The sequence below is a fragment of the Chiloscyllium punctatum genome, chromosome 6, assembly GCF_047496795.1.
Source record: "Chiloscyllium punctatum isolate Juve2018m chromosome 6, sChiPun1.3, whole genome shotgun sequence".
NCBI classification, from domain to species: Eukaryota; Metazoa; Chordata; class Chondrichthyes; order Orectolobiformes; family Hemiscylliidae; genus Chiloscyllium; species Chiloscyllium punctatum.
The window spans coordinates 66916843-66939959 of record NC_092744.1 but is presented as its reverse complement, the minus strand read 5'-3'; the positions used below and the strand labels follow the sequence as shown (position 1 = coordinate 66939959).

The window sequence follows — 23117 nt, the reverse complement described above, 5'->3', positions numbered from 1 at the left end:
TGTTATTCTTATTCACTCTGTACCATCTCAGTCATTGGCATTCATCTCTCTGTTTTAGAAGAAAGAAGATTGAATGTTTCCATAAGTGCTATAAAGTCAGTGACTTTCTCTATATCAATAATGTTAAACAGCAGTCTTATACCAAGATAAGTGAGTGCACTTCATTCTTTCTTCTGTCTGGGTTCTGCCATGAAGGTGGAAAGTCCAATGAAATCTTCTACAGGTAGCCACTTGAATGGTTGCCCAATCACAGTATTGTTCCTGGCCCAGTGTTTTGACAGTTGTTTGATTCTGGAGGTTGTCAATCTCTTCTGATGAAGTTAAGATAAAGTCATGTGCAGGCTTCAAAGTCAAATTGGCTGATGGGAGACAATGAACACATTTTCAACTCTCACACATGTTGTGTTACAGAGTAACCTGTAGCTTTCTTACATTTCTAATAGTTATTTCACCTCTGTTATGGTAGTTTCATCTCTGCAGGCTATAGTGTCTGCATCTGCATCCATGATAACAGGTCTAATAGAACACCAATACTTGCTCCTGTATCAAGCATAAAATCAACAGGACATCCAGTGACGTAGACATGTTCGACCGTTTCTGAGTCATCTGGATCAGCTCATTTCCTCAGGCATACTCTTCAATGAAGGTATTTCACCAAATGCTGGTATTGTTTCTAACAATAATGGGTGTTCTACCATGTAGATCCTTTATGTCTGGGGCCATCATCCACTCTGTTGTTCTGAAACTGTTACAGAGGACATGCAGAAATAGGATGGTGATCTACAGTTTTACAAATATAACATTTCTCAGTGATGCTGGATATCATTTATACCTGTGAGGCAATGCAGCCACTGGTTCTTAGATTCAGATGTTTGGCTTGTCCTCTGTGAAAGTTTTTCATATGTCTCTTCAGGCTGTCCACATCTTATAATGCGAACAGATTTTGTTTCCATCTTGAGATAGTGTTGTCCGTCCTCTCAGGAATTATCTATGAGTCTTTCTAGTTTCTGATTCCAGTACAATTTGAACAGTTTTCTCCAAAGTTAAATCTTCCTTGGACTACATGAATTTTGACAAACTTTCATCAAGTGTTCTAAGAACAATTTTTCTTTTCTTATGGATTCTGATTTCAAAGCTGTATATTCACATATTTCCATTAATCTGTAGAGGCCCTTAATTAAATTGTCGACAGAATCTTCTGATAAAACTCACATGTTCGTGAACTTATTTGATCTTAAATTCTTGTAATTATCAAATTGTTTTAAGAGTTTAGGAGCTTTTAATCTCTGTCATTTAAAAGTATCTGTCATTTCTGATGTTTTGTCTGTAACTAACATCAGGAATCAAACTCACTGAAATAAAGTAGTAATGTGCTCAGTTTCAATCTCAGCATTCAACTTTGAGGCAATGCTGTACTTTAATATCTGGCACATTCATGAAGTTCAATCTTCTGCTCTGCATAGTGATTCTCTGACTTTCAATCTGCTAGGGAATATTATACCCATTCCTATTTTTTTCTCAATTAGATGATTAACCTGATTACTGTCAAGATGTTTTAAATCAGTATCATTTCGATGTTGCTTTAAACCTACTATTCTTGTATTCACCGATTCTGTTTTAAATTGAAAGACTGTAGAGATTGCTAGATTCTGTACCACATGCAATTTGTCATATTTCCTTTATATACCAGGGTTTTTAACCATGTGTTTCTGTGATGCAGTATTGTATTCCTCAGTAGAGATTTAAATTGTATTGCCAGCTGTTCTGCAGTTATCTAAGGGTGTCAAGTTTTAAAAAATCTATACATTTGTAGTGCTGAGTAGTTGTCCCACACGAATCAGGGTTTTCATTCTTGCTAATGGTTAAAATGATAGCTACCCACTTCTTTTCAGGGTTTCCCATGATCTGCAACCAAAATTGAGTTTTTCTGTTTCTTGTCTGGTAAAATGGATACTTTCCTGCCTTTCACTGTGTAATACAAATGCCACTTTTTTCTTCACAAATTTAATAAAGATGTCTGGCTGCAGCATTTTTAAATCTTGCTACTAAAATTCCAACTTAATTACTGAATCCCAGTGCTTTCAAATCCTTAATTGATCTCAATGTTACTTCTTCCACTAGACTCTTAATAGATTTCTTTCAATATGCTTGTTTTCTGCTTAAATAAATCTGAAAGCTTTCCTGATTCCGTGACAGCTTTCCTGGCCATTTCACTGCTTTTTGCACTGTACTTTGTGCAGATCAATAACAACACATTTGTTATGAGAAGTGAGAACTGTCTTTCACATTCTTTAGCCTTCGCTTTTTCATTAAACCCATTCCTTTTCTCTTTGAAGATCCGTGACATTATCTCTTGGAACTCTCAGTTGCTCCTTAAAGAGCCTCCATTGCTCAGACCTCATTGCTGACTTGCTGCCCTTTATCTAGCCCAGACTCTTGGCTCTGAGGCTTCTTACCAGCTTTTGAATTAAGTTTTGCTTTTTGAGGGCTGAGTTTGTCTTTTTGCAGATTTCATGGCAGGTGCTGTCTCTTCCTCTTTATATTGTGCTTTAGCTGCTGACTGGATGTCTATGTCTTCTCAAAGTGGTAATACTCATAAAGTAGGAAACTCACTTCTTTCTAATTTTGTTTTATTCTATTTTTTCTCATCCTGATAAAGATCAGATCCACACCATGGCAATCATGTCTTGTTTTCCTAGATAAAAACTTTTGGCACCTTGTAATATTCGTCATCACTGCCAGTATATTGTACTGGGTAAGGGTTGATTGAGATAGTTCACGACCACCAATCCTTTTTGGTTCCAAGACATAATAGTCCTAACAAAACTGAAGTCAGGAGGTGGGCAAAAGCTCTCCACTCAGTGGATTCATATCCAGCACAAAGGAAGATGGCTGTTGTTGGTCAATCTTTTTAGCCCAAAATGTTATTGCAGGAGTCTCACAGTGCAGTATCCTAGATCTAACCATCTCCATCCAGCTCCTTTGTTAATGATCTTCTCCTTTCATAAGAACAGAAATGAAGCTGTTCATTGATGATTTCATTCAAAATTCCTCAGATGTTGGTATACAGCAAGACTTGCACAATAAACGTTGGCCTAGCCAGCAGTGTCCACATTCCATGAATGAGAAAACAAACACTTGAGTTTGAACTGATAAGTGGCAAGTAACAATCGTGCCAAGCAATAACCATCTCCAACAAGACAGAATCTAACCACCTACTTCTTGACATTCAGTTACGTTATTGTTGCTGAACCACCACTGTTGGTTGTAATCAGAGACCAGAAACTAGGGCTAAGGATCAGACATACATAAACAATGTTTACAAGAGCCAGTCAGAGATTGGCAATTTTGTGGTAAGTGATTTACATCCTGACTTCCCAAAGCCTTTTCACAGTCGACGACATTATAGGAAGGACGTCGAAGCTTTGGAAAGGGTTCAGAGGAGATTTACTAGGATGTGGCCTGGTATGGAGGGAAGGTCTTATGAGGAAAGGCTGAGGGATGTGAGGCTGTTTTCGTTAGAGAGAAGAAGGTTGAGAGATTACTTAATTGAGACATACAAGATAAACAGAGGGTTAGATATGGTGGACAGTGAGAGCCTTTTTCCTTGGATGGTGATGGCTAACATGAGGTCATAGTTTTAAATTGAGGGATTATAGGTATAGGACAGATGTCAGAGGTAGTTTCTTTACTCAGAGAATAGTAAGGGTGTGGAATGCTCTGCCTGCAACAGTAGTAGACTTGCCAACTTTATGGGCATTTTAATGCTCATTAGATAAACATATGGATGAAAATAGAATAGTGTAGGTTAGATGGGCTTCAGATTGGTTCCACAGGTTGTTGCAACATCGAGGGCTGAAGGCCATCACTGCTCTGTAATGTTCTCTGTTCTAAGGCAAAAGTCATGAGTATATAGTTTACTGAAACAAAAGCAGAGAGTTCTGGAAGAGTACAGTAGGTCTGTCAGAAAATAGAGTTAACATTTCAAGTCAGAACACTGATGAACATGTAATCAAAACATTAGCTCTGTTTTCTCTCAACAGATATTGCCAGACGCGCTGTGCTTCTGCAGCACTTGGTTTTGCTTTACATTTCCAGTATCTGGAGTTCTTTATTTTAATTTTTGTATATAGTTTATTCTCTACTTGTCTGGATAAATTCAGATCCAATGACTTTCATGAACCACAATACCATCCATGACAAATCAGACGCCTTGATTAATATCAAATGGGCTACCTTAAACCTTCACTCCCTGTAGCAATGGCATACCATGGTTTCAGCAATTACCATCTAAAAACTGCATTTCAGGAACTCAAAATACATTCAACACCATGACCCAAGTTCAGAACCTCCATAGAAGAACTGGACTGCAGGCACTTGGACCACCATTATCTGCAAGATCCTCATGGAATCAACACTTGAAATGGTGGCTCAGTGGTTAGCACTGCTGCCTGACAGTGCCAGGGACCGAAGTTCAATTCCACCCTTGTGGAGTTTGCACATTCTCCCTGCCTCTGCGTGGGTTTCCTGCAGGTCGTCCAGTTACTTCCCACAGTTCAAAGATGTGGAGGTTAGGTGGATTGGCCATGCTAAGTTGCCAGTAGTGACCAGGGATGTGCAGGCTAGGTGAATTAGCCGTGGGAAATGCAGGGTTTTAGGTAGGTAGGTGGGCCTGGGTGGAATGCTCTTCAGAGGGTCAGCATGGACACGATGGGCTGAATGGGCAGCCTTGAAACTGGAACTATTCTATGATAATTCTATGAAAATATATTGTCATTCCTTTATCCTTACTGTGTCAAAATCCTGAAACTCTCTTATCAAAAATGAACAAGCATGGACTGTGCTATTTCAAGTAGGTAGCTCACAGTTACTTTCTCAACAATCAGAGATAGGCAATAAATACTGGTGCTGTCAACAACATTAGTGTCCCATCAATAAAAAAATTAAAATATTTAAAGGAAATAGAAATGTACACACTCTAAGAAGCACCATCAATACTCTCACAAATTATGCATTGTTCGTGAGGTGCAACAGGAATGTGAAATATGGTTAAAAAAATCCAACAAAATATGGGGAATAAAGTACTGCAGATGCCAGAGATTTGAAGTAAAAACAGAAAATGTTGGAAACATTCAGCAGATCTGTTTGCACCTATCAAAGAAAAGAAAGACTTGTATTTATATCACACAACATAATCTCCAGACATCTTAAATGCCTTACAGTTGAACAGTCTCATAGTGTAGTCACTGCTTTAATTGCAGGAAGTATATCAGTCTACTTGCACAATGCTAGCTCCCACAAACAGAAAATGTGATAGTGACTAGACATATTTTTTCTCGTCATCATGTTGATTGAGGGATGAACATTGGCAAGGAAGAATTCCCCTCTCTGAAATAGTGCCATGGGATCTTTTATATCTGCCTCAGATGGCAGAGGGTCCTCAGTTCAGTGTCGCATCCACAAGACAGCACCTCCAACTCTCTCAGCACAGCAGTGGAGTATCAGCATTGAATTTTGTGCTCAAATCCTAGCGTGGATTTTGAACACAGAATGTTGTCATTTAGAGGCAAGTGTACCACCAAATGAGCTACAGATAACATCCACGAAGAGAGGAAGGACGATTTAATGTTTTAGCTCTTATTACTTTTTGTCAAAACCAGTTCAGAGTCATCATACCTGAAATGTCAACCCTACCTTTGTCTCTTCACAGATGCTGATGGACCATTTAGAAAAGCAGGTTTCTTCAAAATTTGCCCACTCGATGTTACCACATCGCTAAACCAGTACATTTTATGAATCAAGGTGACACCCAACTTCTATTATTAGGTTCAGTTGTACAATTACCCAAGCATGTGATAGGCAAGCATGCACACATTGTAACAAGGATGGTTTTACCGTCCTGGTCAGAAACGTTAATGAAACGTACATTGCTCGTCGGTAGGCAGCCTCTTGATAGCTCTGGTTTGTCACATACGGAATGTAAACATTGAAGTGGTTAACAGTATGTTCATACACAATGTCACAGACATCTGAGATAACAATGTCTTCTTCTATGCGGTGTTCCAGGTCCCGAAAGAATCTGAAAGTAAAAGGTTATGTACACATTACTGTTACTGACTGATAAAATGATCAGTGTAGTCCGTTAAGACTCATAAAGGGAGAAACTGAAAGTTTACAGGTACTTGTCAGTTCTACTTTGTTCTAAAATGTGATACTTTAGAATGGCAGGATGGAGAAGCCTGTCAACAAACAGCTTACATAGAGTCTTTTCTGCAGTCACACCTGCTACAAGTATGCAAAATACAAAAATAAAACAAAGTGCAGACACCAGTGAGATTACAGATCTAAACTGAAACAAAAAGTCTATGGATACGGGAAGTCCGAAACAAAAACAGAAATTGCTGGAGAAGCTCAGCAGGTCTGGGACCATCTGTGGAGAGAAAAGAGTTAGCGTTGAGTGCAGTGGCCCTTTATCAGAATGTTCTGAAGCAGGGCTACTGGACCTGAAACGTTAACTCTGTTTTCTCTCCATGGATGCTGGCAGACTCCTCTGAATTCCTCCAGCACTATTTGTTCCGTTTCCGATTTCAGATTTAGTTCTCTTTACATAAAGACTCATTGAGCTCTCTTCATGACCTCAGAACATCCCAAAGTGCTGTACAATCAATTAAATGTTTTTAAGTGTAGTCGTTATTGGGAATGTTGCAAGCACTGAAGCTAATTTATGCACAGCAATCTCCCACCAGCAGCAATGTGATAATCACCAGGTAATCTGTTTCAGTGACAGATTAATATTAGACATGACAGGGAGAGCTTGTTTGCTTCACTTTGACATTGTTCGAAAATTAAACGGGATTAACTGTTTAAAAAATCAATCCAAGCACAATGAAAGATTTCCAAAAGGTGAAATCATGATACTTTTTCAAGGTGCAACAATTATCTACAGTTTATTGCACATTCTTTTGCTTACCTTTCACTGGCTGCTTTGATGTCTAGGATGTTGGAGAAAATGTGATGCTTTTCAATAGGACTGAGTGCTTCACTAAGCTGCTCAGATTTCATGAAGTGGAAAACTAGGATCTCCAGGCTCTTGTAATAAGAAGCTTCAGAAGTGACTAGTTCAAACATTGCCTGAAGAAAAATAATAAAATTCACACTTCAATATCCTCAAAGCATTTGAGATTTATATGTATGTCACATGAATTTTTAGCATGCCTCGACCCCTCCTTTTAATGCTTAAACTTTGCACTCATTTACTGACTTCAAAAATACTTGTTATGACACAGGGTAAACTCTCCCACTTAATTTAAAACCAGCAACACAGAAAAGATTTATCCTTGCAGTAATCTATATGAATTCGAGTAGGCAAGAACTATGTAAAGTAAAAATTAAAACTTTTATTTCTTGAAGAGTAACAGAGAATAATTAACTAACCACTATTTACAATTTCTTTCTCTAACCTATCTTTTACCTTCCCTTCTATAATACTAGTCCAATAAAACTCGCAATTAAGATTTCCAAAACAACACTTCTTATCTCAAAACCAAGCTGCTGTAGATTCTTGTCTTCGGATCTTCCTGTGTCTTCTTTTCTCCTTGTTAGGAAATTCTGCGTCACAGATTATTGATCGAAAGGGTACTTTTAAGAGAGTTTTTTTTTAAGCCATCTGTTGCATGCTAGGACTTGGCAGTTCTCATCTCAATCGTTCAGTTTACCCCCGGACTTGTGAGCATCAGATTGTTTCATTGGCTTTTAAGATTGTCAATATACTCAATTCAAACTTGTTTGAAATTGTTTTTTTTTTGAGGGTATAATTTAAACTGATTGGCAGAATTCGAATTTGTTTTTGTCTCCAGGCAATGAACTAATCGAGTTTTTTGACCCAGCGTTACTTTGTTGCCTTATTGAAAACCCTTGGTGCATGTCCGGTAGTTCTGCTGCTTTTAACTTTCTGAAAGTAAACCCACATCTTCATAACACCTCCCCCCTTAAGAAAAAATGAATCATCATGAGACTGGCTCTAATGCAATGAAGGGTACATTGGCTTCCAAGAGATCAATTGTGTTAGGGGATTCTGTAGTCAGAGGTACAAACAGACGTTTCTTAGGCCAGCAGTGAAAAAGCAGAATGGTGTGTTGCTTCCCTGGTGCCAGGATCCAGGATGTCTCAGAGAGGGTGCAGAATGTTCTCACGGGGGAGAGGGGCCAGCAAGAGGTCATTGTCCACATTGGAACCAACGATATAGGAAGGGAAAAGGTGGAGATTCTGAAGGGAGATTACAGAGAGTTAGGCAGAAATTTAAAAAGGAGGCCCTCAAGGGTAGTAATATCTGGATTACTCCCAGTGCTACGAGCTAGTGAGGGCATGAATAGGAGGATAGAGCAGATGAATGCATGGCTGAGGAGCTGGTGTAGGGGAGAAGGACTCACATTTTTCAATCAATGGAATCACTTTTGGGGGATAAGTGACCTGTACAAGAAAGACGGTTTGCACCTAAATTGGAAGGAGACAAATATACTGGCAGGGAAATTCGCTAGAACTGCTTGGGAGGATTTAAACTAGTAAGGTGGGGGGGACCCAGGGAAATAGTGAGGAAAGAGATCAATCTGAGACTGGTACAGGTGAGAACAGAAGTGAGTCAAATAGTCAGAGCAGACAGGGACAAGGTAGGACTAATAAATTAAAGTCCAATTATTTCAATACAAGGGGCCTAACAGGGAAGGCAGATGAACTCAGGGCATAGTTAGGAACATGGGACTGGGATGTCATAGCAATTACAGAAACATGGCTCAGGGATGGGCAGGACTGGCAGCTTAATGTTCCAGGATACAAATGCTACAGGAAGGATAGAAAGGGAGGCAAGAGAGGAGGGGCAGTGGCATTTTTGATAAGGGATAGCATTACAGCTGTGCTGAGGGAGGATATTCCTGGAAATACATCCAGGGAAGTTATTTGGGTGGAACCGAGAAATAAGAAAGGGATGATCACCTTATTGGGATTGTATTATAGACCCCCTAATAGTAAGAGGGAAATTGAGAAACAAACTTTTAAGGAGATCTCAGCTATCTGTGAGAGTAATAGGGTAGTTATGGAAGGGGATTTTAACTTTCCAAACATAGACTGGGACTGCCATAGTGTTAAAGGTTGAGATGGAGAGGAATTTGTTAAGTGCTGACAAGAATATTTTCTGATTCAGTATGTGGATGTACCTACTAGAGAAGGTGCAAAACTCGACCTACTCTTGGGAAATAAGGCAGGGCAGGTGACTGAGGTGTCAGTGGGGGAGCACTTTGGGGCCAGCGACCATAATTCTATTAATTTTAAAATAGTAATGGAAAAGGATAGACCAGATTTAAAAGTTGAAGTTCTAAATTGGAGAAAGGCCAATTTTGACAGTATTAGGCAAGAACTTTCGAAAGCTGATTGGAGGCAGATGTTCACAGGTAAAGGGACAGCTGGAAAATGGGAAGCCTTCAGAAATGAGATAACAAGAATCCAGAGAAAGTATATTCCTGTCAGGGTGAAAGGGAAGGCTGGTAGGTATAGGGAATGCTGGATGACTGAAAAAATTCAGGGTTTGGTTAAGAAAAAGAAGGAAGCATATGTCAGGTGTGGACAGGATAGATCGAGTGAATCCTTAGAAGAGTATAAAGGCAGGAGGAGTATACTTAAGATGGAAAACAGGAGGGCAAAAATGGGATATGAGACAGCTTTAGCAAATAGAGTTAAGGAGAATCCAAAGGGTTTTTACAAATACATAAAGGACAAAAAGGTAACTGGGAAGAGAGTAGGGCCCCTCAAAGTTCAGCAAGGTGGCCTTGTGTGGAGTCACAGAAAATGGAGGCGATACCAAATGAGTATTTTGCATCAGTATTTACTGTGGAAAAGGATATGGAAGATATAGACTGTAGGGAAACAGATGGTGACATCTTGCAAAATGTCCAGATTACGAAGGATGTCTTGAAACGGTTAAAAGTGGATAAACCCCCAGGACCTGATCAGGTGTCCCCTAGAATTGCTGGGCCTCTTGCTGAGATATTTGTATCATCAATAGTCACAGGTGAGGTGCTGGAAGACTGGAGATTGGCTAACATGGTGCCACTGTTTAAGAAGGGTGGTAAGGACAAGCCAGTGAACCTGATCTTGGTGGTGGGCAAGTTGTTGGAGGGAATCCTGAGGGACAGGATTTACATGTATTTGGAAAGGCAAGGACTGATTCGGGATAGTCAACATGGCTTTGTGCGTGGGAAATCATGTCTCACAAACTTGATTGAGTTTTTTGAAGAAGTAACAAAGAGGATTGATGAGGGCAGAGCAGTAGATGTGATCTATATGGACTTCAGTAAGACGTTCGACAAGGCTCCCCATGGGAGACTGATTAGCAAGGTTAGATCTCATGGAATACAGGAAGAACTAGCCATTTGGATACAGAACTGGCTCAAAGGTAGAAGACAGAGGGTGGTGATGGGGGGTTGTTTTTCAGACTGGAGGCCTGTGACCAGGTGGAGTGCCACAAGGATTAGTGTTGTGTCCTCTACATTATGTCATTTACATAAATGATTTAGATGTGAGTATAAGAGGTACAGTTAGTAAGTTTGCAAATGACACCAAAATTGGAGGTGTAGTGGACAGCAAAGAGGGTTACCTCAGATTACAACAGGATCTGGACCAGATAGGCCGATGGGCTGAGAAGTGGCAGATGGAGTTTAATTCAGATAAATGTGAGGTGCTGTATTTTGGGAAAGCAAATCTTAGCAGGACTTATATACTTAATGGTAAGGTCCAAGGGTGTGTTACTTAACAAAGAGACCTTGGAGTGCAGGTTCATAGCTCCTTGAAAGTGGAGTCGCAGGTAGATAGGATAGTGAAGAAGGCATTTGGTATGCTTTCCTTTATTGGTCAGAGTATTGGTCAGAGTACAGGAGTTGGGAGGTCATGTTGCAACTGTACAGGACATTGGTTAGGCCAGTGTTGGACTATTGTGTGCAATTCAGGTCTCCTTCCTATCGGAAAGATGTTGTGAAACTTGAAAGGGCTCAGAAAAGATTTACAAGGATGTTGCCAGGGTTGGGGGATTTGAGCTATAGGGAAAGGCTGAACAGGCTGGGATTGTTTTCCCTGGAGCGACAGAGGCTGAGGGGTGACCTTATAGAGCTCTACAAAATTATGAGGGGCATGGATAGGATAAATAGACAAATGTTTTTTCCTGCAGTTGGGGAGTCCAGAACTACAGGGAATAGGTTTAGGATGAGAGGAAAGATATAAAAGAGACCTCAGGGGCAACTTTTTCACGCAGAAGGTGGTACGTGGATGGAATGAGCTGCCAGAGGAAGTGATGGAGGCTGGTACAATTGCAACATTTAAGAGACATTTGGATGGGTATATGAATAGGAAGGGTTTGGAGGGATATGGGCCGGGTGCTGGCAGGTGGGACTAGATTGGGTTGGGATATCTGGTCGGCATGGACGGGTTGGACCAAAGGGTTTGTTTCCATGCTGTTCATCTCTATGACTCTATGACTCTAAAAGATGGCTTGATTTTTTTCTACCTTTTAAACACATTACCCTAACATACTGATAACTTTCATATAAGTTCCCCTGAACTTCATCCTGTATACCTCTATATATACATAAAATATTAAATAAAGGCAAATCTCATCTAAACTCTCTCAGTTAAATCTGCGATAACACATCTGCAATTACATTCTTCCAACCTGCAACATGTTTGATTTTAAAATTAAAAGTCTGTAACAGAAGACTCTAACAAAATAGTCTCATATTCTTATCTTTAAAACATTCTAAGAATGTAAGCGGAATGTGGTCAGTGTACACAATCATCTCCGTCACATTGTTCGTAACATACACATTAAAATGCTGTAAGGCTAGTACCAAGCTCAACAGTTCCTTTTCGATTGTGGAGTATTTCCTCTGGTGGATGTTGATCTTCTTTGAAAAATAACCAACTGGCAATTCAATGCCATCCTCATTTTCCTATAGGAGTACAGCTCCAACTCCAATGCCATTAACACCGATGGCGACTTTAAAAGGTTTTGAAAAGTTTGGTGTAGCTTAACCTGGTTTGGTGGTTAATATCAATTTCAAATGGTCGAATGCACCCTGAAATGGTTCTGTCCACCGAAACTTTGTGTTCTTCTTCAGCAAATCGGTTAACAGTGCCACTATATTGCTGAAGTTTGTAACAGGCCTCTGACAGAATCCACTGAGTCCTAAGAGTCAAAGCACCTCTTTCTTCAAGGTTGGTCATGGAAATTCCTCAATGGCCTTCGTCTTTGCGTTCTGTGGGGTCAACCTTCCATGACCGATGTTATGTCCCAAGAACATCACTTCTGCTTTTGAGGATTCAGTTTTGTTTTAAGTTTATCACCAGTTTTGCTTCTTGCAGTTGTACAAAGAGCTCTGCCAACTGTACCATGTGATCCTTCCAGGACTTACTAAAGATCACTACATTGTCCAAATAGACTGCACAGTTTGTTAACCCAGCCACAACTCTGTTCATGAGTTGTTGGAATGTGGTGGGTGCATTCTTTACTCCAAAGGGCATCACTTCAAACTCATATCCCCATTTATGGTTACAAATGCAGAAACTTCTTTCACCAACTCATCTTTTACCTTCGCTTCTATAATACTAGTCTGATAAAACTCCCAATTAAGATTTACAAAACAACATTTCTTATCTCAAAACCAGGCTGTTGTAGGTTCTTGTCTTCGGATCTTCCTGTGTCTTCTTTTCTCCTTGTTAAGAAATTCTGCGTCACAAGTTACTGATCGAAAAAGCACTTTTAAGAGAGATTTTTCTAAGCAGTCTGTTACATGCTTGGACTTGGCAGTTCTCCTCTCAACTGTTCAATTTTCCCCTGATCTGATACCCCATAGCATCGGATTGTACCATTGGCTTTTAAGATTGTCAATACACTCAATTCAAACTTGATTGGGAATTGTTTTTTTTTCAGGGTATAATTCAAACTGATTGGCTGAATTCAAATTTATTTTTGTCTCCAGGCAATGAACTAATCAAGTTGTTTGATCCAGTGTTACATTGTTGCCTTAGTGAGAACATTTGGTTCTGTGTCCGGTAGTACTGCTGCTTTCAACGCTCTTAAAGTATACCCACATCTTCGTAACATACTTCACTGAGTAAATGCCAGATGATTCTACCTTCAATGTGTATCTGGATCCTGTAGTTTCGGCAGTTTAAAAGATTCTTTTTCAAAATGTCTTTGTAGGGTGTGGGTTTCACTGACAGGGCTAGCATGTATTGCCCATCTCAATTTGTCTTGGAGAAGGTGTTGGTGAACTGTCTTCTTGAACAGTTGCAGTCCATGTGGAGTTGGTCCACTAACAATATTGTTTGGAAGGGACAAATCTACCGTTAGGTGTTCAGTTCTTAGCTATCATTCACTAATGGATGTGGCTGTACTGCAAAGCTTAGGTTGTATTGGTTGATAGTGGGACCACTTAGCTCTGCCCATTTCATGCTATACCTGCTGCTTGGCACATACAAGTAGACCCCTATAGTAGCTTCAGCATGTTGACCACATTTTGTAATATCCCTGGCACTGCTTCTGACTTGCTTCCCTGCATGCTTCATTGAATATTCAATTAAACAATGAGTAAGGACATTAATTTTACAAAATATTAATTGTCAGAACAGTTTGTGGAAGTTTTCATAATTTGAACAATGCAATACAGTAGGCAGTTTATTTTTAGTTCAATTTTTAAAAATAGTTTTCTTTCACCTCCAGTTCACAAAGGCACATTTTCTGCTTCCTCTGCTGTCTTGATTTCAAAGGTGTACCCTCTTCTTCTCTCCCCTATTCAGTAAGTAAAAGTACTCACATCTTCTCCCAAATTGCTCTTATTACCACTTTGAAAGTCTCCTTAACATTGTTGCTTCGTTTGAAGATTCCACTTTGCTGCACTCCATGGCTGGGGTTTTCCAGTCACACAGTATTAACAGCAAGACCTCCAGTCTGCTGAGAAAAAAAATCTGCTGCACAAGATATCATCTGTGAGGTGTGAACTGGTAGTGGATGGGAAGATTACACTCAGGTTTACATTGGCTTATCCTGGTGAGCCATATACAGACTGAGAAATATTAATTCCTCTTTGATCATCTGGAAAAACAAACACACCCCAGCTACCTGTTGTGAATATTAACTATCTGCATAAAACATGAACATTTGACATGCTTGGAAGTCAATTCCTCTTTTATGTTGTCCTGCTCTTTCATAGTAACATTTCTCGATTATTGTCATGCATGTTATATATTTTTTTGCTACATTAAAAAGTGGCAAATGTTTAGAAATCCTTGCAACTGGGCAGCGTGGTCAAAATCTACACTGAACTGTCTGTTTGATGTTGTCACGCAAGCATTTTTGAAAAATCTCCCTTTGGGGAATAGTGCAAAAGTGGTGTAAGGTTTAGAAGGCTGTTTATCAGTCTGTTTCTGAGTGCTCCTCTCATTACCAACAAAATAGAGGGGCTTAAACACAGAGAGACTGACTCAGAGGCAGGGGCAGTACCTACAGAGTCACAAGACCCCCACAGAAATTTACTTTCTGATTATTATCATCTGTCATCACTGTGAAGGATGATTTACAATAGCTCCTGTCGACATCAAGATTGCAAACTCATTCTTGAAGAACGTGTTTGTAACTTCATTACAAACAGAAAACTGCAGGAATTTCTCCTCTATGTTACCTGACAAACTAAAGTGAGAACTTATTGTATGCAAATAAAATTAAAACTTATCTTAAATTATTAAAGATTTCTTGTAATTTTAAATTAAGATCAATGTTACATTAATGAATGATTGGTGCATTAGGGTATCAAAACAACTTCAGTTTATAAAATACTTAAAATTCACCATGGCAATTTTAAGGAATATAACATAAACCATGTATAAAATTAGAACTGAACTAAACTGGGCTCATTGTCTCTATTAACATTCAAAACTTGGAACACGAGAAGATAGAATCTTATTGAATTCCTAATTCGAACCATTTTAATTCCTAACTTTAATCAGCAAGTAGATTGCATCTCAGGCATAACAAAAACCTAACCTCCTTCTTGTTGAATTCTAGCAAATTCTCTTTGGTTTTTGGGAATTCTAGTGAACACAGAAATCTGATGTTATTGCGAGAAGGAAAAAATTTAAATGGCTGATTTTATTCCTTGTCATTTGCAATCTTGTGAGAGCAAAAGTGGTTACAGTTAACTGATGGAAACAGTTTGCGGAATGAGTGACATTGATTTTGAAGAATCAAAGATTTTAGGATGAATAATACGTGAAACATAAACTGTGCACAGGCGTTGCCTTTATTCCTGCCTTACCTCCTGGAGTTTAATTTCCTTGCGACTGAGAGTACTCAGTACTGTGCTGTTCCTCACTTTTTCTAAATTCTGCCATAATTTCATGCCCAGATTATTTGTTCTCTGACTAAGTTTTACTGGCTGTGTTATCATTTGAGCAGGTGCATTGGCATCAGTCTTTCCTTCCTGAGGCTCAGCTTTGTTTGTGAACTCTGGCCTGTCTTTTTCAGTGCAATCTTGCATCCGTCTTGTCTCAATTTCTTGAATGGTGCTCTTTTCCCGATATTCCTGGTACAGAAGTTCTAGGGTAATACAAATTGGTGTATTTCAGTTGATGAATCAGATTAACTAAGCATACAAGCACTATGTGGTAATAGCCTGCAGTTCAAGGCAGTTTATCAGATCACGAGAAACAGTAGGAGAATTCTTAGATCTATGTTATTAGCTTGTGATTGTTTTATCTACAAACGGTTATAATGAACATTTCAGGATGAACAGAGCCAGCCTGTGGCACTATCAGTATCCTAATCCTTCCTTCAACTTAAAACACTCTGCAATATTCATTAACAGCACAGTTATCCAGACAATTCTGACAATTTTCAAAGGTTGTATTTTCTTGCAACATAATCCACAAAGGCACAGTAAAGACAACATTGGAACACAAAAACCTATTTAAATGACAGATTAGAGACAATGTGTTTTCAAACTGCTGAGATCTGTATAAGCAGAGTGACTCAGTTACCCTTTGCCTTCATAAGAGTGGAATCAATGACTTCCAAGTTAGTTCTCACAAAGAATGAGAATCAAACAGACATTAAGGTCATTCCCAGCATCCAACTTCACAGACTCATTAGCAAACACTTTGAAGTAGGTCATCCATGATTTATGATATATATTTAGTGGAATGTCCGGCAAAGGAGAAAGGAGAGGTCAAGTAATTAGTTTCCAAACAAAGAACAGCCAAAACTTCTCAGGTCTTCAGATATAATTTGTTCCAACCTCAGGGGCAGTGCAATGCAAACTGACTGTAACCCAGACTTGGTGGGTGCTGATTTTGCCCTGGACATATCTTTGTAATGGAGCACAGTTAGGGTGGATGCTCTGCTTGGGAGAGTGGAGTTTTTTTGGAGGAGCTGGATGTGGGATCGTACAACTGTTGTAGTAGATAGGACTATGATATGAACGTCTGAATCTAAACATTTGTGTGACTTTAGCTTGGTGATTAACAGGAGAGGTAGATGTGGAATCCACATTGCCCAACTGTGCTTAGGTCATGCACTGTACCCACATTGAAGAAGATTAAACAATTTTTATTACCAATTTCAGTGCAGGTATAGTCAAAAGATTTCTGGGGGAAGGAGGTGCTGCCAACTAAACCAGCATCCAGAAGGATAAAAACAGTAAAACCTCCAAATACCACACATTGGTCCAAATTGAGCTTGGATGTGACTACCACTGTCACTTCCAAGTATTACAGGATTTTTTTTAAACTGCTTGTTCCCTCTGGGCAGCACAACACTTTGCATCCAATACCTTTTTCTAGTCATGTAGGTATCTGTGAGAATATGTAAATTGTGTAACCTCTTTCTGACCCTGAATGCTCGGACTGAAGATGGAGCAGATGGCTCCAGCAGGTTCAGTATTGTTAGGTTCCACAATCTATGGGCCTTCAGGCCTGAAATCTAACTATTGATCAGGGTTTTCCACCATCCCAGGTTGTCCTTGAATTCCCAAGAATTAAAGATCAATTTATAAACATTGTGAAAATAACTTTGAGAAATCTCCCCAAAGATGTGTTTGGAGTATTTCATTCATCCCTGGAAACTCTATAGTCCAACCGATAATGAAATGCAAAGTCAACACATCATCTTACTGATGTAATTGCAGAAGGTTAAGTCAGTCCTCTGTCACTTTACAGTTACATTCAACTTAGGTCATGCGATGAGGTCTCCCATAATCTTCCCAATCAAAGTAGACTGCGTTACTAAACGGTGCTCTGTAGGTTTGGATATTCAAGTTGTAAGATACTGAAATGGTCAACAGTTTTGCCTTTGAATACCAAAGCACTGACATCTTGCAACAGGCAGGGCTCTGAGAATGTCCTTCAGAGGAGCTGGGTAAGGTGATTGTGAAACATTCTCAAAACGTCTTCATCTGAGTCAGCCTATATAAGAATCGATTGGTTTCAAAGTCTAGCTTTCAATTTATTAGTGTGGGGCGAAAGATAAAATCTAAGCTCCTTTTTACCTCATTCCTGGGATGTGGATGTCACCAGCAAGGCTGGCATTTGTGGTCCGAACATATTATTCTTGATCTGATTGACTTATTAGGGACCATCATAGCTAAACTCTATTGCTACAGATCTGGAGTTTCATGTAGTCCAGACAGATAAGGACATCAGATTTCCTTCAAATTTGCCAATGATACAAAAATAGATGGGAAGGCATGTTGTGATGGTGACAAAAGGAATCAGCAAAAGGATACAGATAGGATTAATGAGTGGGCAACACATTCAATGATAGAGATTAATGTAGGAAAGTGTTAGATCATATATTTTGGCAACTGTGGGAAAAGATTTGCTAACCCACGATAGGCCCACAAAAGCAAATTGGCCAAATTGTACCAGGACACCCAGAATTCCCGAGCAGCTCACGAACTGGGTCAGATGATATGCAGACAATGGAATACGCTTTCAAACTCCCATGGACATGACAGAGGCTCAAAGCCCTCAGGGCAGTTTCACAACCCAGCAACAGCAAAGCCACACAAAGAGTGGGACAGACAGACAGGTACCACAGGATAATGGAAGCACCTCACCACTCCAGAAACGACTTTAACACCTACCTAGAAAGATGAATGGAATTATGATACTGTCAGGATGTTGCATTGTGTGAAGGAACAGGACATTCATCCAATAAACTGTTTTCCAATTAGCACCCTTGCAACTAAATTACTCTATTTTCAGAAACATTGTATTTTCCCATTTCTTAATCAGTGTCATTGTGCAGCATTACTATAAAACTGGTCTCATCCTCAGCCCTGGGAGGGGAAAATCAACTAGGTAAAAACAATGACCGCAGATGCTGGAAACCAGAGTCGAGATTAGAGTGGTGCTGGAAAAGCACAGCAGTTCAGGCAGCATCCGAGGAGCAGTAAAATCAACATTTCAGGCAAAAGTCCTTCATCAGGAATACAGGCAGAGAGCCTGAAGGGTGACGAGATAAATGAGAGGAGGGTGGGGGTGGGGAGAAAGTAGCATAGAGTACAATAGGTGAGTGGGGGAGGGGATGAAGGTGATAGGTCAGGGAGGAGGGTGGAGTGGATAGGTGGAAAAGAAGATAGGCAGGTAGGACAAGTCATAGGGACAGTGCTGAGCTGGAAGTTTGGAACTGGGGTGAGGTGGGGGAAGGGGAAATGAGGAAACTGTTGAAGTCCACATTGATGCCCTGGGGTTGAAGTGTTCCGAGGCAGAAGGTGCCATCGCAGAAATTGCAAAACCTGCACCCACACCTCCTCCCTCACCTCCATCCAAAGCCCTAAAGGGGCCCCAAAGTTTTACCTGCACATCCACCAATATCATTTATTGTATCCGTTGCTCCCGATGCAGTCTCCTCTACATTGGGGAGACTGGACGCCCCCCAGCAGAGCGCTTTAGGGAATATCTCTGAGACACCCGCACCAATCAACCACACTGCCCTGTAGCCCAACGTTTCAACTCCCCCTCCCACTCTGCCAAGGGCATGGAGGTCCTGGGCCTCCATCACCATCGCTCCCTCACCGCCAGACACCTGGAGGAAGAACGCCTCATCTTCCACCTCGGAACACTTCAACCCCAGGGCATCAATGTGGACGTCAACAGTTTCCTCATTTCGCCTTCCCCCACCTCACCCCAGTTCCAAACTTCCAGCTCAGTTACTGTCTCCGTGACTTGTCCTACCTACTTATCTTCTTTTCCACCTATCCACTCCACCCTCCCCCTGACCTATCACCTTCAGCCCCTACCCCACTCACCTATACTTCTTTCTCCCCACCCCCACCCGCCACTCATTTATTTCTCCACCCTTCAGGCTCTCTGCCTGTATTCCTGATGAAGGGCTTTTTGCCCGAAACGTCGATTTTACTGGTCCTCGGATGCTGCCTGAACTGCTGTGCTTTTCCAGCACCATTCTAATCTAGACTCTGGGAGGAGAAATCACATTCTCTGTGCAGACTGTCAGTTCTGTGTCAGCTAGTCTGTTTTCTCCTCCAGTGATATCACTTGCAATAAACTGTTTGTCAATTTCACTTCGAGCTGTGTTTTGTGATCTCTAACCTATTGGGCAAATTTCTCGGACAGTAGCAATAAACAAAAGGCAGCCTATTAATTAAATGGAGAGTGATTCAAAAAAAGGTGATGTGCAGAAGGACTGGGATGTTCTTCTGCATAAAGCAGAAAGTATGAACATGCAGTTGCTGTAAGCAATTAAGAAGGCAAATCAAATTTTAGCTTCTATTGCTAGAGGATTGGAGTTTAAGACTAGGAAAGTCTTGATACAACTACATATGATGTTGATGAGACAGCGCCTGGAGCATTATGTATAGTTTGTTTCCATATTTTAAAAAGGATATGGGCGGCATGGTTGCTCAGTGGTTAGCACAGCTGCCTCACAGCACCAGGGATCCAGATTCAATTCCAGGCTCGGGCGACTGTTTGTGTGGAGTTTGCACATTCTCACTGTGTCTGCATGGATTTCCTCTAGGTGATCTGGTTTCCTCCCACAGTCCGAAGATGTGCATGTTAGGTGAATTGGCCATGCTAAATTGCCCAGGTGTACTAGTCAGGGGAAATGCAGTGCAATAGGGTCGGGGAATGGGTCAGTGTAGACTTGTTGGGCCAAATGGCTTATTTCAACATTGTAGGGGTTCTTCTATTCCTCCTCTATGTTATACTGGCATTGGTGGCCATTCAGAAGATATTCACTGGGCTGATTCTTGGGATAGAGGGATTGACTTATCAAGAGCAGCTAAACAGGTTAGACCCATTAGTCATTAGAATTTAGAAGAATACATGCAAGATTCCCAGGGGGTTTGTCAAGGTAGGTGTTTAGAAGATCGTTTTACTAGTGGGCAATCTCAAAGTGGAGCAGATCAGCCAGGAACTCACTAAATTGCACAACAAGCTTGAAGTGCTGTTTGGCCTACTCCTGCTCCTATTTCTCATGCTCTTACATTTTTATTTCCAGACAGCAAACAACATCAATTACTGTTCGCTTTTTAGTTATTACTTAAATGAGTGATTCAAAAAAAGGTGCTGTGCAGAGGGATCGGGAGTTGTTGTACATGAACCATAAAATATTAACAAGCATGAGTTTAATGTAGAAACTGAAATATCATAAAACACTGTTTTTTAAAAAAACACATTTTAAACATCTATGGATTTTAAAAAAAACAATGCAGGGTATGACACTTCAAACTTCTAAAATTAGCTTTTCAAGGCCAAAAGGTTGATAATAAGTAATTACAACTTAGTACCTTACAACTCAGCTATGACTCATTCAACAGACATAATGGTTCAACTTTATTTACAGAATGAATACTGCACAAAAAGTTGAATTTCAGATCAAATCAATGAATTCTGTGTTTCTTGCATCTGCAAAAGCACAACCTCTGGTCTCCTAGAAGTTAATTTCTAGATTTCCACATGTAGTTATGGAGGTTCAGAAGCAACAGTTATGATTAGATTCCCTACAGTATGGAGACAGGCTCTTTGGCCCAACAAGTCCACACCAACCCTCCAAAGAGTACCCCATCCAGAACCCTACCCGATATTTACCCCTGACTAATGCACCTAAGACTATGGGCAATTATAGCATTGCCAATTCACCAGGCGTACACATCTTTGGATTGTGGGAGGAAACCCACACAGACACAGGGAGAATATGCAAACTCTGCACAGACAGTTGCCCAAGGCAGGATTTGAACCCTGGTGCTGTGAGGATAACAGTGCTAACTACTGAAATGCTGTGCCAACCCTTGGGATTGTAAGCAGTTTCACAGAGGAGTGATGGTAAATGCTGACAGTTTTGCCGCAATGCAATCATAAAATCTGGGGCGCTATATGTATGGAAATGGAAGCCATTTTCTCTGTACAATGTAATACAAAGCCATATGAAACTCAATCTGGGTAGGCTGCACCAAAGCAATAATTTAACATTTAAATGATTTAACCTAGTAAAACAAGGACTTGGTAATTCTATTGCACCTTTTATGATCTCAAGACATCCCAAAGTACACAACAACCATTAATGGAGGTCTGATACATAGTCACTGTTGTAGGAAATACACAGACCAACCAGTGTTCAGCAAGATCTCTGTAAAGACTGGTGACTTTTTATTTTCTTGTAGTTTTCATCATGGACTGAAAAAGGAAAAGAATTGTTTTGTTTTGTGAGAGGAAGTAACCTGACAACGATTGCAAATGTACTGTTTACACATCTGCTGGTGCAAACAGTAATACATGGTTTGCAAACGAGTCAGATCTGAGGGGTTGTGTACATTTGAAGATTCAGCCGGTGCCAAGTAGCTGATTGGTTTGTGGGTTAGTGATCAGTTATCATTGACAAAGGCTTTCCATCTTCCAAAAACCATGTGATCAGTTTCTAGGTAGTCGAATAGTTTGGGGCTGTGGGCAAGAGAGTGAGAAACCATCTGATCTCGGCAGGTTCAGGAACTATCTCTGTTCTCTCAGTTAAAAAAAAACACTTTAAACCTAATGAAAACCAGTTATTTCTCCTCCAGCAATTGTTGTAATCTGTGACTTATTTTTTTGAGCAAAAAGTCAGAAACCTTTTATAAGTATGAAAGCCAGTCAGCCTGCAAACCAATGAAAGCATCCACAGAAGGAAGATCAAGAAGCAATGTTCTGATCAACATAAGAATAACCTTGGCAGACCCTATGATCATAGCCCACTGAGAACCGCTTTCCCAACCTGTCAACTGTCTATAATCGCCATGTATTTTTCCTGTGGCTGTCTGTATGTGTAAGATAGAGTTTATAAAGAGGTTATAGTTTTAATTGGCAGTTATATGCCTGCAGTTCATAATTATTTATCCTCAGCCTAAGTCTATTTATTTTGTAAAAATAGTAATTTGATTCTTGTCAGGCACAGAAAACATATCTGTGCTTTCTGTCCACCCAGGTCTAAAAGACAGGGGAACTCTGCACACATTTAAAATCTTTCATTTTAATGACAAGTCCAGGAACAGCAAGGCTTGATCTTCAATGTGGAACTCCAGTGAGGCATAATATGTCATCAAGAAAAAATAGGTAATGACCTGATAATCTATTTTTTAGTGACTATACTTGACTGTCAGCCTAGATGATGTACTCAAGTATTTGGATGGGACTTGAAATCATGACCTTAAACATTGCTAAAAGGTGACTAAAAGTTGAAGATTTTCCTCTTGTACAGAACTAGAATGCAAGAGACAGCTTTGATTAAAAAAAAACAGACACCATTTTATATGGAATGAGAAGAGGGTGATGATTGGTTGTGCCATAATTTGTACGGAGATGCAACCAGAACAGTTCCACATTCATTTTAATATTCAGACGAGACAGTCTGTTTCTTGCATCACCCTAGCTCTTGTTGTGGGTTCTCGCTGGGGGAATGCGCTAGAATCAAAGCCCTGCTATTCCTGGAGTCATCATAAAATTTAAACTTTTGATAAAAGTTCACAAAATTCCTCAATTTACCTGTTTTTTTAGACCCAGGTTGACAGAAAGCAGAGATGAGGTTTCTGCAC

At 40.1% G+C, this 23117-nt stretch overlaps 1 protein-coding gene across 3 annotated transcripts in view; it reads right to left on the bottom strand.

Annotated features, from left to right (window-relative positions):
* ngef (neuronal guanine nucleotide exchange factor) overlaps positions 1-23117 on the bottom strand; it is a 101944-nt gene that overhangs the window by 35246 nt on the left and 43581 nt on the right. For all 3 annotated transcript variants that reach the window (XM_072572839.1, XM_072572838.1, XM_072572840.1), the window contains 3 exons: positions 15354-15634; positions 6971-7131; positions 5927-6079 (listed from right to left, as the gene is read on the bottom strand). In XM_072572839.1, the coding sequence (XP_072428940.1) occupies positions 5927-6079; positions 6971-7131; positions 15354-15634 (595 nt within the window). The remainder of the gene's footprint in view (positions 1-5926; positions 6080-6970; positions 7132-15353; positions 15635-23117) is intronic.